Source organism: Pteropus vampyrus, unplaced genomic scaffold (genome assembly GCF_000151845.1).
Source record: "Pteropus vampyrus isolate Shadow unplaced genomic scaffold, Pvam_2.0 Scaffold63, whole genome shotgun sequence".
Classification (NCBI taxonomy): Eukaryota; Metazoa; Chordata; class Mammalia; order Chiroptera; family Pteropodidae; genus Pteropus; species Pteropus vampyrus.
This window is the reverse complement of record NW_011888844.1, coordinates 2,746,003-2,763,777: the sequence shown is the minus strand read 5'-3', so window position 1 is coordinate 2,763,777 and position 17,775 is coordinate 2,746,003. Positions and strand designations below refer to the sequence as shown.

The following is a 17,775-nucleotide window of genomic DNA, read 5'->3' as shown; positions in this document are numbered from 1 at the left end:
AGCTACTAAAATTATCTTAGAAAAATTTTTGAGAGAATAATGTACACCAATAACTAAGCACAATGTCTGACACACAGGAAATGTTCAACAAATGGTAGCCACATTCCAATATTAAGTATTCTATTATAAACAAATTCTTTTTCAGGACCCAAATTTCTCTCAAATTCGTTCAACCTCTGGCATTAATGATATCTGTTTTTTGTTGGACACTAGTACATTCTTTCCAATCCTTTTAAATGAAGGCCAGTCCTCCAGCCATTTTGATTTAACAAGTCATCAAGATCATATGGTAGTTCTAGTCTTAATTTTTTGAGGAAACAACAACTGTTTTCCATACTGGCTGCACCAATTTACATTTCCACCAGCAGTGTGTGAGGGTTCCCCTTTCTTCACATTCTCTCCAACATTTGTTATTTCTTATCTTATTAGTAATAGCCATTCTAAAAGGTATGAAGTGTGACCCAGCAATCGCTCTTCTGGGTATCTACCCCCCAATTTTAAACACTTATTCATAAAGGTATATGTACCCCTATGTTCACTGCAGCATTATTCACAAGAGCCAAGACATGGAAACAACATAAATGTCCTTCAATGGATGACTGGATAAAGAAGATGTGTACACACACACACACACGCACACACGCACACACACACACACAATGAAATATTGTGCAGCCATAAAAAAATTAAACACTGCTATTTGCAACAATATGGATAGATCTTGAGATTAAGCTAAGTGAAATAAGTCAGAAAAGGACAAGAACTGTATGACTTCACTCATGTGAAGAAACAAAAAGAAACAAATGAACAAACTAAATAAACCAACAAAAAGCAAACTCATAGATACAGACAACAGAATGGTGGGTACTAAAGTGGAAGGTGGGTGGAGGATGAAGAGGGTAAAAGGGGTCAAATACATGGTGACTAAAGGACACTAGACTTCTGGTGGTGAACACACAATAGAGTATGCAGATATCATATTACAGAGTTGTACACCTGATATCTATATGTTATTACCCAATGTTAACCCCCCCAAAATTTAATAAAAGTAAACATTAACTAAAATCTAGGACAACAATGAGAAAAAAAAAAAGTAGGCGAGATCAGCACAATTCTTGTTCCTCAAGGCTAATTCCATTATCAATGCTCCACCAGCACATTTGCTCAACAAGCTCTTATATTTCAAGCTGTATGTAAACTTTTTTCAGAGTTATCTACCAACCTTCAGGACTCCCCTCTACCTGACTCCTTGCTATTAAACCCTGGGGCTTCAAAATTAACACATATCACCCTTTTAAAACCGTGGCCTCCCAGATGCTTCCTCAAGCTTAAGTTCCTTGATCTTTACTCAGATAATGTGATTTCAGATCCTACTCTACTGCAGACTGTGTGGTAGGCAAGATACTCAACCTTCCTAAGCCTCAATTTCCTTACCTGTAAAATGCTGATAATAACAGTACCTCTCATAAGACCACTGTGAAGCATTAATGAGAAAAATTCACACAAAGTGCTTAGCAAAATGCTTAGCACAGTACATGTTCAATAACATAGTAGCTCTGATTACTATTATTATCTTTCCTCTGTATTAGTTTTTGGCATATTTCCTCGTTTCCAAACCTCCTCAGGTATCCTGACTTTTTCCCCAGTTTTATTGGGATACAATTGACATATAGTCTCCTGATTTTTTTTTATATGAAAAAGACACCTTTTCTGGAATGTGCTACCCCCATCCCAAGATTTCTTTCTTTCCTTTCACCCCAACACTTCTCTAAAGAGTAATATACACCATCCTTTCAGAGGAAGCGAGGATTGGTAGAAAGATCATGGACTTTGGGGCCAAATATACCCGTGTTTCCAATATGGCTTCTCCACTTAGTAGCTGTTTTAAGACCTAGAGCAGGCACTTTTTCTAAGTCTGTTTTTTTCATGTGTAAAATGGGGATACTACCAATTTCCTAGGGTCATCAAGAGGTTTAAACTGAATTAATATGTGTAAAGCAGCTGGTGAAAGTAAGTGCTAAATGAATGCCAGTTTCCCACCCCTCATCCATTCTTTAACCCCTTACAACCTAGGCTTTCCCTCTACCACTTCACTTATATCTCTTTATATCACTTCAGCTCTCATTAGCATTATGACTTTTGACAATTTACTTGACTTCTCCAAACCTTAGTTTTTTATTTGTAAAATGGCAATCATAATATCTACAACATAAAGTTGTCTTGAGAACTAAGTGAAATAACATATGTATTTTAACATAGTGGCTGGCCTTGTAGTAAGCACTTAATACATGGTAGCTGCCAGTTATTAATTAATGGCCAAATCAAAAGACTTCAAATCTCTCTTCTTCTCTATGCTTCAGTGACAACACATTATAGTGTGCTCCTGAGAGAAGGCACTTCTCTCACTCTGAAGCACAATCACTTTTGTTATCTGTTGCATCTCCATTCCTTAATTTAATCTCTTTTATATTCATTGTCTGGCATTTACTTATTCATATAGAATTTATTGAGTTCCTAATATCTCATACCTGTGCTAGATTCTAAGGATACAAAAATTAATGTCATAATTACTGTCCTCAAGTAGCTTGTAGTTTAGAAGAGTAGAATATACAAGTAAATAGTCTATCATTTACAATGTGATAAGTCCTATGGTAAGAATATGCCCACGGTTTTCTGGGAGCACTATCTTGGAAATGCATTTTGTGATTAGCATATGAGGAAGCAGTACAAAATTATGTTAAATGAATGAATGAATGAATAGGAACTGCCTAGATGAGGATCCGAAAGGGCATTTCAGGCCCAAAGAGGAGAGTAAAAGGCTTTAAGTACAAATGTTAGGCGAGTTCCTGAGAGACAGGAGATGAAGCTGGAAAGCCAAGGCAGGGTCAGGTGTTTTAGACATAGGACTCTGACCTGACCCCAAAGGACAGATAATATATAGCGTGCCAATAACAATTTTTAAGTAGGGGAGAGTCATAGTCAAATGTGCATTTTAGGAGAAGTACTACTCTGGCAGTGCAAGGAAAAACAGATTCCATGAGAGCCGGCAAGAGTCCAGTTAGAAGGGTGTCGTGATAACTCAAATAAATTATGAGAGCCAGAATTGCAGAAATGGAGAATGGCGACTCAAGACATACTGAGCCAGCTTAAACACTGACTAAACTGAATTATTCATGTTTGTATCTCCTGAAAGCAACGCATTTAATACTTAAAACCCCGCTACATATATATTTCTCAACTACTGTTTTTGAAACCTACTGGGAAACTGCTGCTATCAACCAGCTGAGTCACTTCCTGTACAGAGTCCTAAGTGGCACCTTTTCCCATACAGAACTCAAAAGAAATTTAGGCTTGTTATTCAAACCCGGAGATTAACAATAGTAATAGAAATTTGTGCACTTCAGAGAGACTGAGATGTCTCTTTCCTGGTCATTTCACTCCAAATAACGTCTGAAGCAAGTCCTTCAAAGGGTCATGAGGCCCCGCCCAGTGAACCCAGACAAATGCCCAGGATTCTTTCCTTTGTTTCAGCTCAAGACCCAAAAGTCTGCTGCTGCATATCGGCCGGCCGGCCGTTTTCACCTAGCCGTTTTCCAGTTTTCACTGTGCCGCAGTATAAACTGTCAACCCCAGGGGATTTAGGAGAGACTGCTGTCCTACGCTGAGAAAACTCTAAAGGGGAGAGGCGGATATCATCGGACTTTGAACGTTAAAGATTCCCTGACCTTGCCAATTACCTCACAACCCCACTTCCACCCCGCCTCTTGCTTTGGGGTTCCCTTCTATAGATACTAGAATGCTATCTGCACCCAGAGAAACTAAATTTTTTTCTTACTTACCCTAATGGCCGCCATGTCTGCGACCCTGTCCGCCCAAGTTTTCCTACGGAGCGCGAAGACGGACAAAACAGTTCAACACGGCTCTTCCCCACCCCCTCCACCCAACCCCCTCACTGCGGCCCCGCCCAGGTACGCCTCTTATCTGCCGGCTCCCGCCCTTTCTCCGCCCTCCCAGAGCTTCTTTTGGAAGCCGCTACAATTGGTCAGCTGTCTTCCGGAGAAAATGATTTATCCTTATGGTTGACTGTTCCTATCCCTGATAAAGCCTTCATAGTCTAGTCGATAGCTATTTTGCTAGGTGCAGAAGTATTAATTATTTTCGTTGTTTCAGGAATATGTAATTTGTCCCCATAAGGTTTTAAAACTCAAGTCCAGCTGCCTTAATAAACAACTAGTCACAAAGGAAACGTTACCTCTGTGATATATAGGCAAGTTCATACATTCTAAGACTAGGTGACTAAACGCCTACTATATGCCAGGCACTTGTTCAAGGTAGAGAACAAAATATTGTGCCTCCTCTCATGGAGTTTACGGTTCCAGAAGGAAAAGAGAGACAAATAAGTGTTACAAAGTACCAGATGCTACGAAGGAGAATAAAACAGTATGGATTTAGATAGGTTAGGGAAAGGTTTTCTGGTAAGGTGACATTTGAGAAAAGTCTTGGAGGAATTTAGGGAAGAGTGTTCCAAGCAGAAGGAACAGCAGCGAAAAAGGCCAGTGTGCCTGGAGTGATGAATTCAGAGGGACTGAAATAACACATTGTGTAGAGACATTTTGTACAACCATATAGTTTTTGGATTTGATTCTGAATAAAATGGGAAGTCAGTGGAGAGTTTTGAGCAAAGATGTGGCGTGATCTACATTAGATTTTTTAAAAGGATCATTTTGGTGCTGTAAAGAAAATGCATTGTGGATAGGTGCAATATTTTCGAAGGAGCAAAATCTCCCCTAGGCCTCCAGTGAATGATTCTAAGGAAAGAAGATGCTCATAATCTGCCCATCAACGTGCCCAATATTAGTTCATTTATTCATTAAATAAACATTTAAGTATGAACTATATACCAGGCATCAGTAACATATCTAGCATGTTTGACACCCGAAGCAGATAATTTTTAACAGCCTCCTCCTCTATAAAAATTATTTTAAGAAATAATGATAAAATTATTTACTAATGAAGACCATAAAAGAAAGTTTCTTTTATTGAACGTCTTTACCTATCATAAAATTAACATAGAAAATAAATAGTACAGTACAAAAAAAGTAATTGATCTGTGTTTTCTAGTTGTATTAATATATTTTTAAAGGAGATAGAACTTATACCTACATATTGGTTTACCATGGTAATGAATAATATTATTATAGTTTCCACTTTGAGCTTTAACATCTGCATATTTGTCAATGACTTCATCAAAATCTAATATTTCTATATATTCAATAGATAGTATAGGTGGATTTGTCAATCTTCCTTTGTTAACAGTTGATAGATTAACACTTTATTAATTTTTATATAAGTAAAGTTGATTTTATATTAAACAACGGATATAGGAACGATCTTAAAATTGTGAATAAGTTTGGAAGAGAATCACAAAAATCTTATTTCACAAGTTTCATGAGTTACAATACCTTCCATGTCTTTGTTTCTTTAGGATCAGATCCAAAGGCATTCAAATTTTTCACAGTTGAAAATTTAAACTAAAATATCTTCACCAGAAAGTAATCATAGATTTCTATAATAATCAGTAAAAACTTCAGAAGTTTTTCTGCAAAAATCAGTGAAAACATCTGAATGAGAGGAAATTTTGACATTATTTGATCCATTGTTTTAGAAAAAGTGTCCAGTGCTTGGTACAAATGACCAAGGCATTCAATTAGTGCCCTTTTGGTCTCTTTTGGCAAGTAAGCCCAGCATCTTTTGTCTTTTCTCCTACTATTTTTTTTTTAACATTTGAATATTTTGCCCATGTAAGTATCCATTTCCTTACTTGTATGGTTGTTGTTTAGTAAATCTCTTTTTCCACAATTTCTGTGACCTAATCTTTAAGGAACAATTTTATTTTGCATTATTCAAGGCTAATTCTGGCTGTTCGCACATGATTTTCTGTCTGATTAATAACCTCATCTAAAGTTTCACACCATAAAAAAATCAAATTGTGTAAAATGTTTTATGTATGAATTAAAAGTTACATTCTCCAAACAAAAAAATTACACCTCAAATTTTGCACTGTTTCTGTGTTTTAAATTTTAAACACAAATAAAAACACGAAGTGATCACATAAGATGCCAGAATTGAAGTAATCCAGGTTCTGTTTCTCTTTTATAATCATGGTGCCGTCATTGTTCATTTCTAATCTACTTTTTAAATGCAGGTATATGTAGCACCATAAGAGATGGAGACACAAACCGCATCAAAGCTGAGCTCCAACAATTTGGAAACTCTATGAACTTATCTTCTAAAGGAATGTGTGTAGTTTAGTCAACCTTTTTTTTTTTTTATGGAGATCTACTGTATAACTGAGAATTCTCCAAATTAACTTTCATGAAGCACACGATGTTTGCTAAAGGATAAGTTATCAAAATGTATGTATTTGAAAAGTTATATGTATAGTATTAAAACTCAGTACCACAAATTTTATTTAGAACTTAGACCAAAAAAAAAAAAAATGGTTTTCTGGGGAAGGAGTATTTTATCACTGACAATGCTTAGAATTGAGAGCATGTGGTGATAATAGAAAGCAGAATGATTTTATTTCATTTTAAAATTGATTTTAAATTCTCTAAAAATAATAATCCATTCCTTATTGTCTGCATTCAGGTCTGACTACTCCTACTCTTGCCGTGGGGAACCACAGCATGTCATTGTTCTACATGTTAGAAATGAAGCACTGAACAAAACACACAATTCCTGGTCTGGTAGAGCTTAACTATAATTTTTTGATTATGAAAACAAAATAAGAAAAAATATTATTTTGAATAGTGATAAATACTACAGAGGGTGAGTGTGTTGGGGTAAGAGTTATTTTAGTTTGGGAGAATGGAGACTACTTCTGCAAGGAGCAGACACTTCAGCTGAGACTTGAGTAACATAAGGGTCCAGGGAGAGGGAACAACAAATGCAAAAATCCTGATGTGGGAACAAACTTACTGGAAGTCGGGAGTGGGACAGAAATTGGTAGAAAAGTCAGGCCAGAGCCAGATCATATCTATAGAATTTCAATTTTCTTTTTTAAAAAACATTTACTTTAAATATTATTTAAATATTGTTTATTTTTATAGATTTACTGATTGCTACTGATTGCTTTAGGCACAAAAGGCTGTTTTGTATAATGCAAAATATTAGAATCAAAATAATTCTTGGCCTTTGAAAGAGGAGTCTTATAAAATAAAGGAGTTGAACTAGACCAGAGGTGCTGAAAATTAACATGCATAACAGTCACCTGGACAATTTGATAAAATGAAGATTCCTGGATACTAGCACTGCATATTGCTACTTATTAGTTCTGATGTAAGGGAATTTTACAAGAGTTTCTCAGCTGTTTCTAATGTGGATTTTCCTTTGGTCTACACTTTGAGAACTAATCAAGTCCAACTGGATTAGATGACTTACAAGGCTAAGTCCTTTCTAGCACTGACACTCTAAGATTCTATAAGGGCTTTTATCTAATGGTATTTGGTGACTCTGAGTAACTTCAGTATTCTTGTGGACACATGATATCCTCATATCTAGTAACCTTTATTCCCACTCTACTTCAGCCACCCACAATAGCCATACTCTTGACTTTGTTATCGCTAAGAGAACTACTTCATCTCTGAAATTTTAAATTCAAACATTTTTTTTCCTATTATTCTTTAAAGCTCTTTGACCCACACTTTTTCTTTGGTTTCATCAAGATCTCTAGGCCTTGATGTCTCTATTATCTGTCTATGGCTACATAACAATTTACCCCAAATTTAGTAGTCCAAAAAAAAATCATTATTTCATTGTTTCTGTGGATCAGGAAGTCAGAAGTAGCTTAGCTGTGTGGTTCTTCCTCTGGTTCTCTAATGAGGTTCTTGTTAATATATCAGCCGGAGGTACAGTTATCAGAAGGTTGGAGGATCTAACAGAAGAGAGGAGGCATCTAAAAAAATGCAAAGGAAAGGACTTGCAGAAATGACCCACTCAGCCAGTTAAAGCCCATTTCTAACTGCCCTCTCTCCCCTTTCCAGGACTCTCCAGCTAACATGTTTTCCCATAGCTACCTCCCCTACCTCAAGGACTCTCCAGCTCACATCTATTGATTCATGGCTTGCCAACCAACTAATGTCCTTCCTTATCTCTGTATCTGTGTAGAAATAACAAGACTGTGTAAAACTGCTTGTTATGTTATAATAGGGGCTCAGCCTTTGGATAGGAATCTGCTGAGCAGGTGCTGGCATCAATAAGCGTCGCTTCCTACTTATAGCCTCGATGTCCCATCTCTCTGAGAATCTTATATCAATGCAGATAATGTCAAGGTCGCAAGACAAACGACTGTAAGATCAGTGGTCTGGAAATTCCTCCTCGCTTACAGCCTCCAACCCGAAGCTCCCCGTCCCATCCTGAGTCATGAGGCACATGTGAAACCTCAGACAAAGGAATCATACACTCCTTGAGTGGACACTGAAGGAATATAAGCTGTAATAAATCTAACTATGTGGAGATCGAGCTTTGGGTGTGTTGAATGTCCCATGCTCTCTGCCGGCAATAAATTCTCCTTCCTCTAACAAAGTTGTCTAAGCATCCAGTTTCCTCCGTCGGATGTCACTTCCTGCAACAGATCCACTTCTGAGTGGCTCACTCACTTACATAGTTGTTAGTACGAGGCCTCAGTTTTTTGCCATATGAGTCTCTCCATAGGGTTGCTTAATTATTCTCATGGCATGACAGCTAACTTTCTCAGAATGAGTGATCCATGACAAAGAGCAAGGAGAAAGCCATAATACCCTTTAGGTCTCAATCTTGGATGTCACAAATTGTCACTTCAAATGCATTTTATTCATTAAAAGTGATTCACTAAGTAAAGCTCATACTCAAGGTGAGGGGAAGCAGACTCTAATTTTGAAGGGAAAAATATAAGATATTTTATATACATATTTTAGAGCTACCACATCTCTCCTTTTTAAATTATCTATTAGCCTCTTCTGGTCTCATTTTCTTTTATAACCAGTCTAGATCTCATGGTACATCTCTTCAATCACTTTGTTGCCAATAAACTCAACTACCTAACCTCACTAGAATAGTTTCATTTTATCCCCTGGGTTAAAAAAAAAAGCCTCCATTCTGGATCGATCTAGGTGAACTTGGGCAGCTCATCTTCCTCTTTGCTGCGGTTGCTGTGATAGTTAATTTTATGTATCGATTTGACTAGGCTAAGGAATGCCCAAGTAGCTGGTAAAACATTATTTCTGAGTATGTCTTTGAGGGTGTTTCTGGAAGAGATTAGCATTTGTTTCAGTAGACTGAGTAAAGATTATCAGTTTCACCAACTCAGGTGGTATCATCCAATCCATCGAGGGCCTGGATAGAACAAAAAAGCAGAGAAAGGGCAAATTTGCTTTCTGCTTGAGTTGGCATATCCATCTTCTTTTGCCCTCAGACATCAGCACTCCTGATTATTGGGTCTTGGACCTCAGACTGGGACATATATATCCTGGTTCTCAGCCCTGAGGGTCTGGACTGGAACTATACCACTAGCTTTTCTGGTCTTCCTGCTTGCAAGTGGTAGATCATGGGACTTTTCAGTCTCCATAATCACGTGGGCCAATCCCTTATAATAAATATATTTCTGTAGACCTATGTATTTCCTACTAATTTGTTTCTCTGGAAAACCCTGACTAAAACAATGGCTATTTTAAACCCTTTTCTGTGAACTCAAACTGGTTGCTATTGCATTCTCCTTTGGGGAATTCTCCTTCTCCTATTTATTGTCTTGATTGTTTTCAGGTATAAGTAACAGAAAATCTTATATATCAGTAATGATTTATTACTCATTTCCTTCTCACGTAAATGTTGTTGGCCTAGGCTGACATAGTATTCCATGATTTTCAGGAACTCAGTCTCTTTCTAACTGGTTGTACCAGCATCTTCAACAGGTACTTTCACTTCCTGGTTCAAAATGGCTTCTCCAGTTCCAGCCATGGTACCTGCATTCCAATCAGCAGGAAGGAGAAAGAGTATATGTCTTCACATTGAGAACACTTCTCAAAAGTACAAGATACACTGCTTGTGTTTATTTTCATTTGGTCAGAACCTAGTCACATGACCATAAATAACAGCAAGGGAAGCAGGGAGGGGCAGAATCATACAGGGCCTTAGTTGGGTGGGGTAACCATATCTCACATTTTACAGAACAGTTGAAATTCTTATATAATGCTCCAGAGTACTTATTAATAGTGGCCCCTTAAGAGTGTTCTAGTTTGAATAATTCAATTACTGGCTTTACCTCACATCTCAATACTTTCATTCCATTCTCCACAGTGTAAACAAGGTGATCTTCTGATCATATTTACTAATTTTCCTGAAACATTTCAAATGCTTTCCACTGCTGTAAAGATAAAGTCCAAGCTCCTTAACAGGAATATATACCTGAAAAAATATATATACAGGTATCCTCCACTTTTCAAAAGTTCGTGTTATGCCATTTCACTTTTATGAAAAACCTACATTAATACTTGTTTTCACTAACCACACACACAAAAAAACCCAAAAATCTGAAGAGTATATTCACTTTCACGAGAAAAGGCAAAAAGCAAAACAGTGTTATACTTTTGTTTTGCAGGAAGCCATTATAGAGGCAGCAAGTACCCCAGCAGAGAGAATGGCACCACCAAGCTCCTTCCCTGGGAACTACACTCAGCATCTCAGCATCAAGCCACCATAGGTTTGAACTGTGTCTGTGAGCATCTGTGCTTTATCTCAATTTATATTGTGTATCTATTAGCAAGATGTGTCCTAAGGTACAGAAAAGCCTAAGAGAGCTCGTAAGGGTTATGCTTAACATAAAACTGGATATAATTAAGCATTTTGAACGTGGTGAATAAAATAAAGATACTGAGTGTGCATCGAATTTTATGTTTGGGAAGCTCAAAAATTTTTCCATATAAATTAACGGTAATTGCTTTTTTCTATGTCATTTCGACTTATTAAAAGTTTCAGAGGAATGCTCTACTTTCAATAGCAGGAAAAACCTGTATGTATATTTAAATAATGTATATATTTATGTAATGGATATGTGAATGAATGATTATACAAGTCCGAAGCTCAGAGATAGGTATATATTTGGGAGTCAACTCCTTATAGTTAGTAATTTGAGCCATGAAAAGGGTGAGTTATCCAGAGTATATAAAGTGAAAAGAGTAAAGTTCTGTTGAAGAAACTCCAATATCCATTCTTCCCTTCTTCTGTAATAATAGAACTCATAATTTTTATCTGAACGCATGCCTGCTCAAAACACAGACTTAATTTTATTGCCTCTGACAGCACTAGGAGACAAGATAATTGTGGTCACAGTATAGTAATTTAATAGGATAAAGAATTATTTGATGATTTGGTAGTATTGTGTATCAATTAACTATTATGTAACATCCTAACCTCAATATTTAGTGGCTTAGACAGCAACCATCTTATTTGCTCATGAATCTGTGTGTCTACAATTTGGGCAGAGTTCAGCAGGGCAATTCTTCTGCTGGTCTCTCTTGGAGTCACTAATGTGGCTGCAGTTGTTTGGCAGCTTGAGTGGAGCTGAATGATCTAAAATGGCCTCATTCATGTCTAGAGGTTGGTGCTGGCATCTTTTTCTACATGTTTTCTCACCTTTAAAGCTGTTAGCCCAAATCTTCACATGGAGGTGTCAGGGATCTAAGAAGGTGAGAGTAGAAGGTACAAGACCTTGGATATAATACAACATCAGGCTTGAATATAATATATCATGTCCCCACAATCTATTCATCAAAACAAGTCGTGAGTCCTGATCAGATTCAAGAGATGAGAGAATAGACTCTGTCTCTTGATAAAAGGAATGGAAAAATCATATTGCAAAGGGATGTGTATACAGGCATGAGAAGAATTCATGGCCAGGAAAGAGTCTTTACAAATGGTTTCTGATGACATTGACTACTTTAACATGAGAGGACAAACATGTGCAACATTCCAAATTTACTGCAGGGCATATAACAAATCTCATGGATTTTGATGGTCATACTGAAAAAAACAATAAAAACAAAACAAAAACCCTTTAGTTCTCATGGGCAAAAGACACTTTTCAAAAGCCAAACTGAGATTGATTCTTTGGGTTGCTAAAATTATTTCAGTTGAACTTATACCTCCCCTTGCTAGGTATTTTATGTAAAAATTTACAACTTTGAGCAGGAAAGAATGATAGCCTGATATTTGAATGGGGCTGTCTGGGAGTATCTGGAGGGCTAAGAGTCGTAAAAATCTCTACATTCCTCTCTCCGAACTACTCTTCATTCCTGATACCAACTTCTCTCTTGGTCTTTGATTACGAGCATCAAAGCCCAGCTCTGGATAATATAAACAAAAATGAAACTTACAGAGACAAACAAAAGAATCAAAGAAAAGCTAAATACCAAGACCTTTACAAAAACAGAAACCAAGATAGCAACAAGAACCTAAATAGGAGGAACTAATGCAAAATAGATTCCAGCCCCACAGTCTGAAAGCACATGTTTCAACAATTTTCAATTTTTGTGCAATCTGCTGATATCCATTATGAGTCTTTTTTTGTAAGCAATGGCTGTGAGCAATTTTAGCTAACTTAAATATAATATAATTTTCAAAGATATTAGACAATTAACCAAATTAAGTGAAAAGCTGGAGACATAGGATCAGAAATTTGAACGGGGACCAGTGAAGGCTAAGAGGTAAAAAGCACAGCTAAGATTGCTCCACATGATAAGTATGGAACTTTCAGTTATTCTCTCAAGATTCAAAATCCCATGTGGAAGCCTCTTATTTGATCAAGCCTAAATATATCCTCGTGCTAAAGTATGGAAAGAGGGAGTAGATTATCTTTTCTCTTCTGGGGTAGAAGGTGGAGCATGCCTCCTATAAAAACTCACAGAACTGAGGATTACACCCAGTGGAAGAGGATTGGATCCTACTGAGAAAAAAAAAAAAAGAATAAGAAAAGAACTAACCAAACAAATAAAAAACCTGACAATTTCCCTTACACTGTTCAAAATTAAAATCCCATGGAAAGAGTGCTTGATTGACCCATCTTGGATTGTGTGTTCAGCCATTATCTAGGGATGTTAGACCTTTTTAAATGAGAATTCTAAAATCATTGACAACATCTGATAGAGGTGAACTAGATTCCTATAGGTGCTTTTACTAAAAGAGGGAGGCACAGACTTGGCAAACTAAAATAATAAATATCCACAACTCCACCAGATCAAAGGTGGTTGGTGAAAGTGGGATGTTTTAAATTCATCTTAGATGATAAATATTTCAAGGAAGAAGCCCCCATAACTGAGTTCAGACTGCTCAGATTGAATGTTTTTTTTCAGCCTCTGAGAAATGGAAGAAACTGTTAAAGGGAAGCTAAAGTCAGGAATAAGACTGTATAAGGTATTGTTGTGTAACAAATTACCCCAAAATTTAGTGGCTTAAAACACACACGCACACACACACACATACACACACTTATTATTTTACAGGGTCACAAATTTGAGCACAGCTTAGCTGAGTCCTCTGCTTCAGGGTCTCTCACAAAGCTACTATGAAGATATCAGCCAGAGCTGTGGTCATACCTGAAGCCTTTACCGAAAAAGGGTCCACTTCTAAACTCACTTATGTGGTTGTCAGCAAGATTCAGTGCCTTGTGGATTGTCTGAATGAGGGTCTCAGTTCCTCATTGGCTGTTGGCCAGAGGCCTCCCTAGGTCACTTGACCTATATGTCTCTTCATAGAGAATCTCAAAATCTGCATCATCAAAGCAAAGAGGAGGACAAGTGTGTGTCAATGAGAGAGAGACAGAGAGTACTAGAGAGATGTGAGTAACCTAATCATAGAAGTGACATATTGTCATTCTCTATTCACTAAAAGTGAGTCATTAGGTAGAACACAATTCAAAGGGAAAGGATTAGACAAGGGTGTGGATACTAGGAGTCAAAATTATTTGGGGCTATTTTACAAGTCTGTCTGCCATAAAGGCATTCATTCTTCCTCTATGAATGAAACATTGGACATGCAATAGGGGAATAACATTGAAAATAATCACATGACTCCCAACCACTATGAAAGATTCTGGAAGGATCACTGTCAGAATCAATTATTTGTCAGACCATTTTAAAGAATTCTTAAACAAGTAACTAAGATGTCATTAACCAATCTACCAATTTAGAGGGTTTTCATCCATTCCAAGTATATGTGTTTAGGGGGCATCTATAGCTCCTTCCCTCTTCTCTTTGAGTTTGTGGGTGTTTGGGGACATTTTGAGGGAGAAATGTTCACATGGAGCAAATCATACAGGAAGCAAAGAAGTCTTGGGCCATAGATTTGTATGATTCCTGTTGGGTAATCATTGGATGTTGATGAAGCTAAATCCTTAGTAGACGCCAGTGGGAGGATCAGGTAATGTAGTCCCTAGTTGTAAATGATTAGTAAGCAGTTCTTGCTTAATTGAAGGCTGAAAAGTCTATGAGTAATAACTCCCATGTCTTGGGAACTCCAAAAATATCTCTCATTGTGTTCCTTACCTATACATATGCAGTTTTGTTTGTTTGTTTGTTTGTTTGTTTGTTTGTTTTAATAGGCAGTGGGCCTGTTCCTTTCTTGGAAAAAACTTCCCTGTAGTTATCTCTTAAATTCAGGGATTTGTTATAGAAATTCTTATCCTTGCATGCTATCCTCTCCTTCTTATGATCTCCTTTTTAGCTTTTTTTAGGTATACTTAAGATACAAAAATTACACATATTTAATTTATACATGTTGATGAGTTTGGACATATGAATATACACATGATACTATCAACATAATCAAAGTAATAAATGTATCCATCACTTCAAAATATTTCTTGCTTTTTCTATATTTGCAGTAAGAGTACTTAATATAAAATTTGTCCTCTTAATAAGTTTTTAGGTGCACAACACTGTTTTGTTAACTGTAGGCACTATGTTGTACAACAGATCTCTCGAACTTATGTATCTTGTATAACTAACTTTATAACCAATGAACAACTCCCAATTTCCCCCTCCCTTCAAACCCTAGCAAAACCATTTTATTCTCTGCTTCTGTGAGTTTTACCATTTTAGATACCTCATGTAAGTGTAATCATGCTGCATTTGTCCTTCTGTGACTGACATTTCCCTTAGCATAATGTCTTCCAGGACCAACCATGTTGTTTCAAATGGTAATATTTCTTTCTTTTTTAAGGCTGAATGATATTTCATTGCATGTTTATGCAATGAACAATTTGGGCTGTTTTAATGTCTTGGTCATTGTGAATAATACTTCAATAAACATGAGAGTGCAGATATCTTTTTGAGATCCTGATTTTAATTCTTTTGGATTGAAATATCCAGGATTGAGATTTGTGGATCATATGGTAATTCTTTTTTTTACTTTTTTGAGAAGCTCTTATACTGTTTTTCCACAGTGCCATCAGCATTTTACATTCTCATCCACAGTGTACAGGGTTTCAATTTTTCCATATTTTTGCCAACACTTGTTTTATTTCTTTTTTGTTTCCTTATATATTTTGGAAACTAATCCTTTTTTGATATATGATTTGCAAATACTTTCTCCCATTCTATAGGTTGCCTCATAGCAAATGCACAGACAACAAAAGCAAAATTGGACAAGTGGGACTACATCAATTAATGTTTTTTTTTTTAAATTGAAGTATAATCTATTTGTAAAAAAGTATATAAACAGGAATTATTAGAGAGGAAACCCATGCATCTAACAGAACACAAATCAGGAAACAGAACATTGCCAGCACTCCTGAAGCCTTCTTTGTGCTTACTCACAGTAAGTACCTACCCTCTTATCCAAAGATAACTGATACTTTGTCTTCTAGCGCCATATATCAGTTTTGCCAGTATTTGACCTTTATATAAGTGAAATCACATGGTTGACAGACTTTTGTGTTTGACTTCTTTTGTCACATTTAATTTTTTTATTTTTATTTTTAAATTAGAGTTAACATCCAGTAATATTTTATATTCGTGTCAGATGTCACATTTTTAATCAATTATACTTTGATGGGCATTCGAGTTGTTTCATTTTTTTGAATATTGTGAATAATGTTGCTATAAACATTCCTGCAAATGTCTTTTGATTTACATATGTATATGATTCAGTTGGGTATTTCCTTACCCTGGATTCCTCAGAAAACTAAGCCTTTGTGCTATTGCTTTATTAGCACATTCCCAAAGGGTACTACGTCTCACAAAAAGGGGTGCAAGGCAAGGAGTATAGCATTAGTGAGTATGAAGCAAGGCACCATCAGACTGCCTCTGAGTAAACTCAATGGAAGATCATGTATAGCTGTCATTTGCTTTGGCGGCAGGCACATAAAAATTGGCCCAAATACAGAAGACAGAACTGGAATTACTGGATCGTAATGTATGCCTTTGTTCAACTTTAGTAGATACACCCCCAAAATTTTCCAAAGTGAATGTACCAAATTACACTTTCACCAGTAGTGTTTGAAGGTTCCTGTTGCTCAACAACTTCAACAATTGGTATTGTCTTTTTCATTTTAGCAATTCTATGTAGTGTTATCTCAATCAAGTTTTAATTTACATTTCCCTGATGCCTAACAAAATTGTTCACCATTTCATATTTTATTTGGTCATTTAGATGTTATTTTTCATGAAGTGCTTGTTAAAGTTTTTGCCCACTTTTTCCATTGTGTTGTCCATTTTTCTCAGTTATGGATGTTCTTTATAAGACCATATACAAGCACTTTTCCAGTTACATGTGTTGTAACTCAATATAACTCAATAACAAAAAATAAGCAATCCAATCAAGAAATGGGCAGAGGATATGAAGAGACATTTTTACAAAGAACACATACAGATGGCCCTCAAATATATGAAAAATTGCTGAAAATCACTAATAATCAGGAAAATGTATATCAAAACCACAGTGAGATGCCACCTCACACCAGTCAGTATGGCTATTATCAAAAAGTCAACAACTTTTAATAATAGGTCATTTCAAATATTTTTATAAAAATATATTTTACAGACCATTGAAATTCCTTTGATATAAGGTACTGGTTGTGATTATGGATGGACAAATACTTTACTCATAATCCTTCAAAAATATTTTTAATTCAATTAAATAATGTCAGAATTTTTTCTAACACTACGATTGAAATGAAGGTGACAGTTATGTGATTTGAATATCATATCTTTTTGTTGGTTTTTAGAGGGATGTTTTTTGTGATAATTTTTTCCTTAGCTCTATCCTATTAACCACTGAAAATATTTTTTATTTGGTTAATTTTTGAAGACTTAAGCAGAGATAAATGAAACTTTATTTACTAAGGAAAACTTTTTTTGGTTTTTCAAGTCAAAATTGTTAAGTAACTGACTTGTGAATTAAAAATCATTTGGACTTGTCTGCATGCACAATATGTAATTCAATTTAAAAATAAAAATCAGTTTGGTATAATTACCTAATAAGGGGATTGAATGTTAAAAAAAATGGTAAAGTTAGAAGAATTAATCTTCTACTCACACTGTGTAGGGCACACTTCATAGTTTTTTAGAACCTTGGAAGAAAATGATCTGGCTAACTAGGGTGTTAAACTAACTATATGTTGTTATTGTTTTCTGATTAACTATTCTTTCTTGCAAAGTACGACATGTAGGAAAAATTTTAGAGTTATTTCTCCCACTTCATGCCATCACAGATTTTAGAAGGTATTTTTCTTATTTTATGGGT

General features: G+C 36.1%; 1 protein-coding gene across 2 annotated transcripts in view; it reads right to left on the bottom strand.

Annotated features, from left to right (window-relative positions):
* The window catches only part of APOOL (apolipoprotein O like), a 78,712-nt gene extending 74,771 nt beyond the window's left edge, over positions 1-3,941 (bottom strand). For both annotated transcript variants that reach the window (XM_011361149.2, XM_023531183.1), the window contains exon 1: positions 3,840-3,941. In XM_011361149.2, the coding sequence (XP_011359451.1) occupies positions 3,840-3,854 (15 nt within the window). In that variant the 5' untranslated portion in view covers positions 3,855-3,941. The remainder of the gene's footprint in view (positions 1-3,839) is intronic.
* Positions 3,942-17,775: the final 13,834 nt, after the last annotated feature.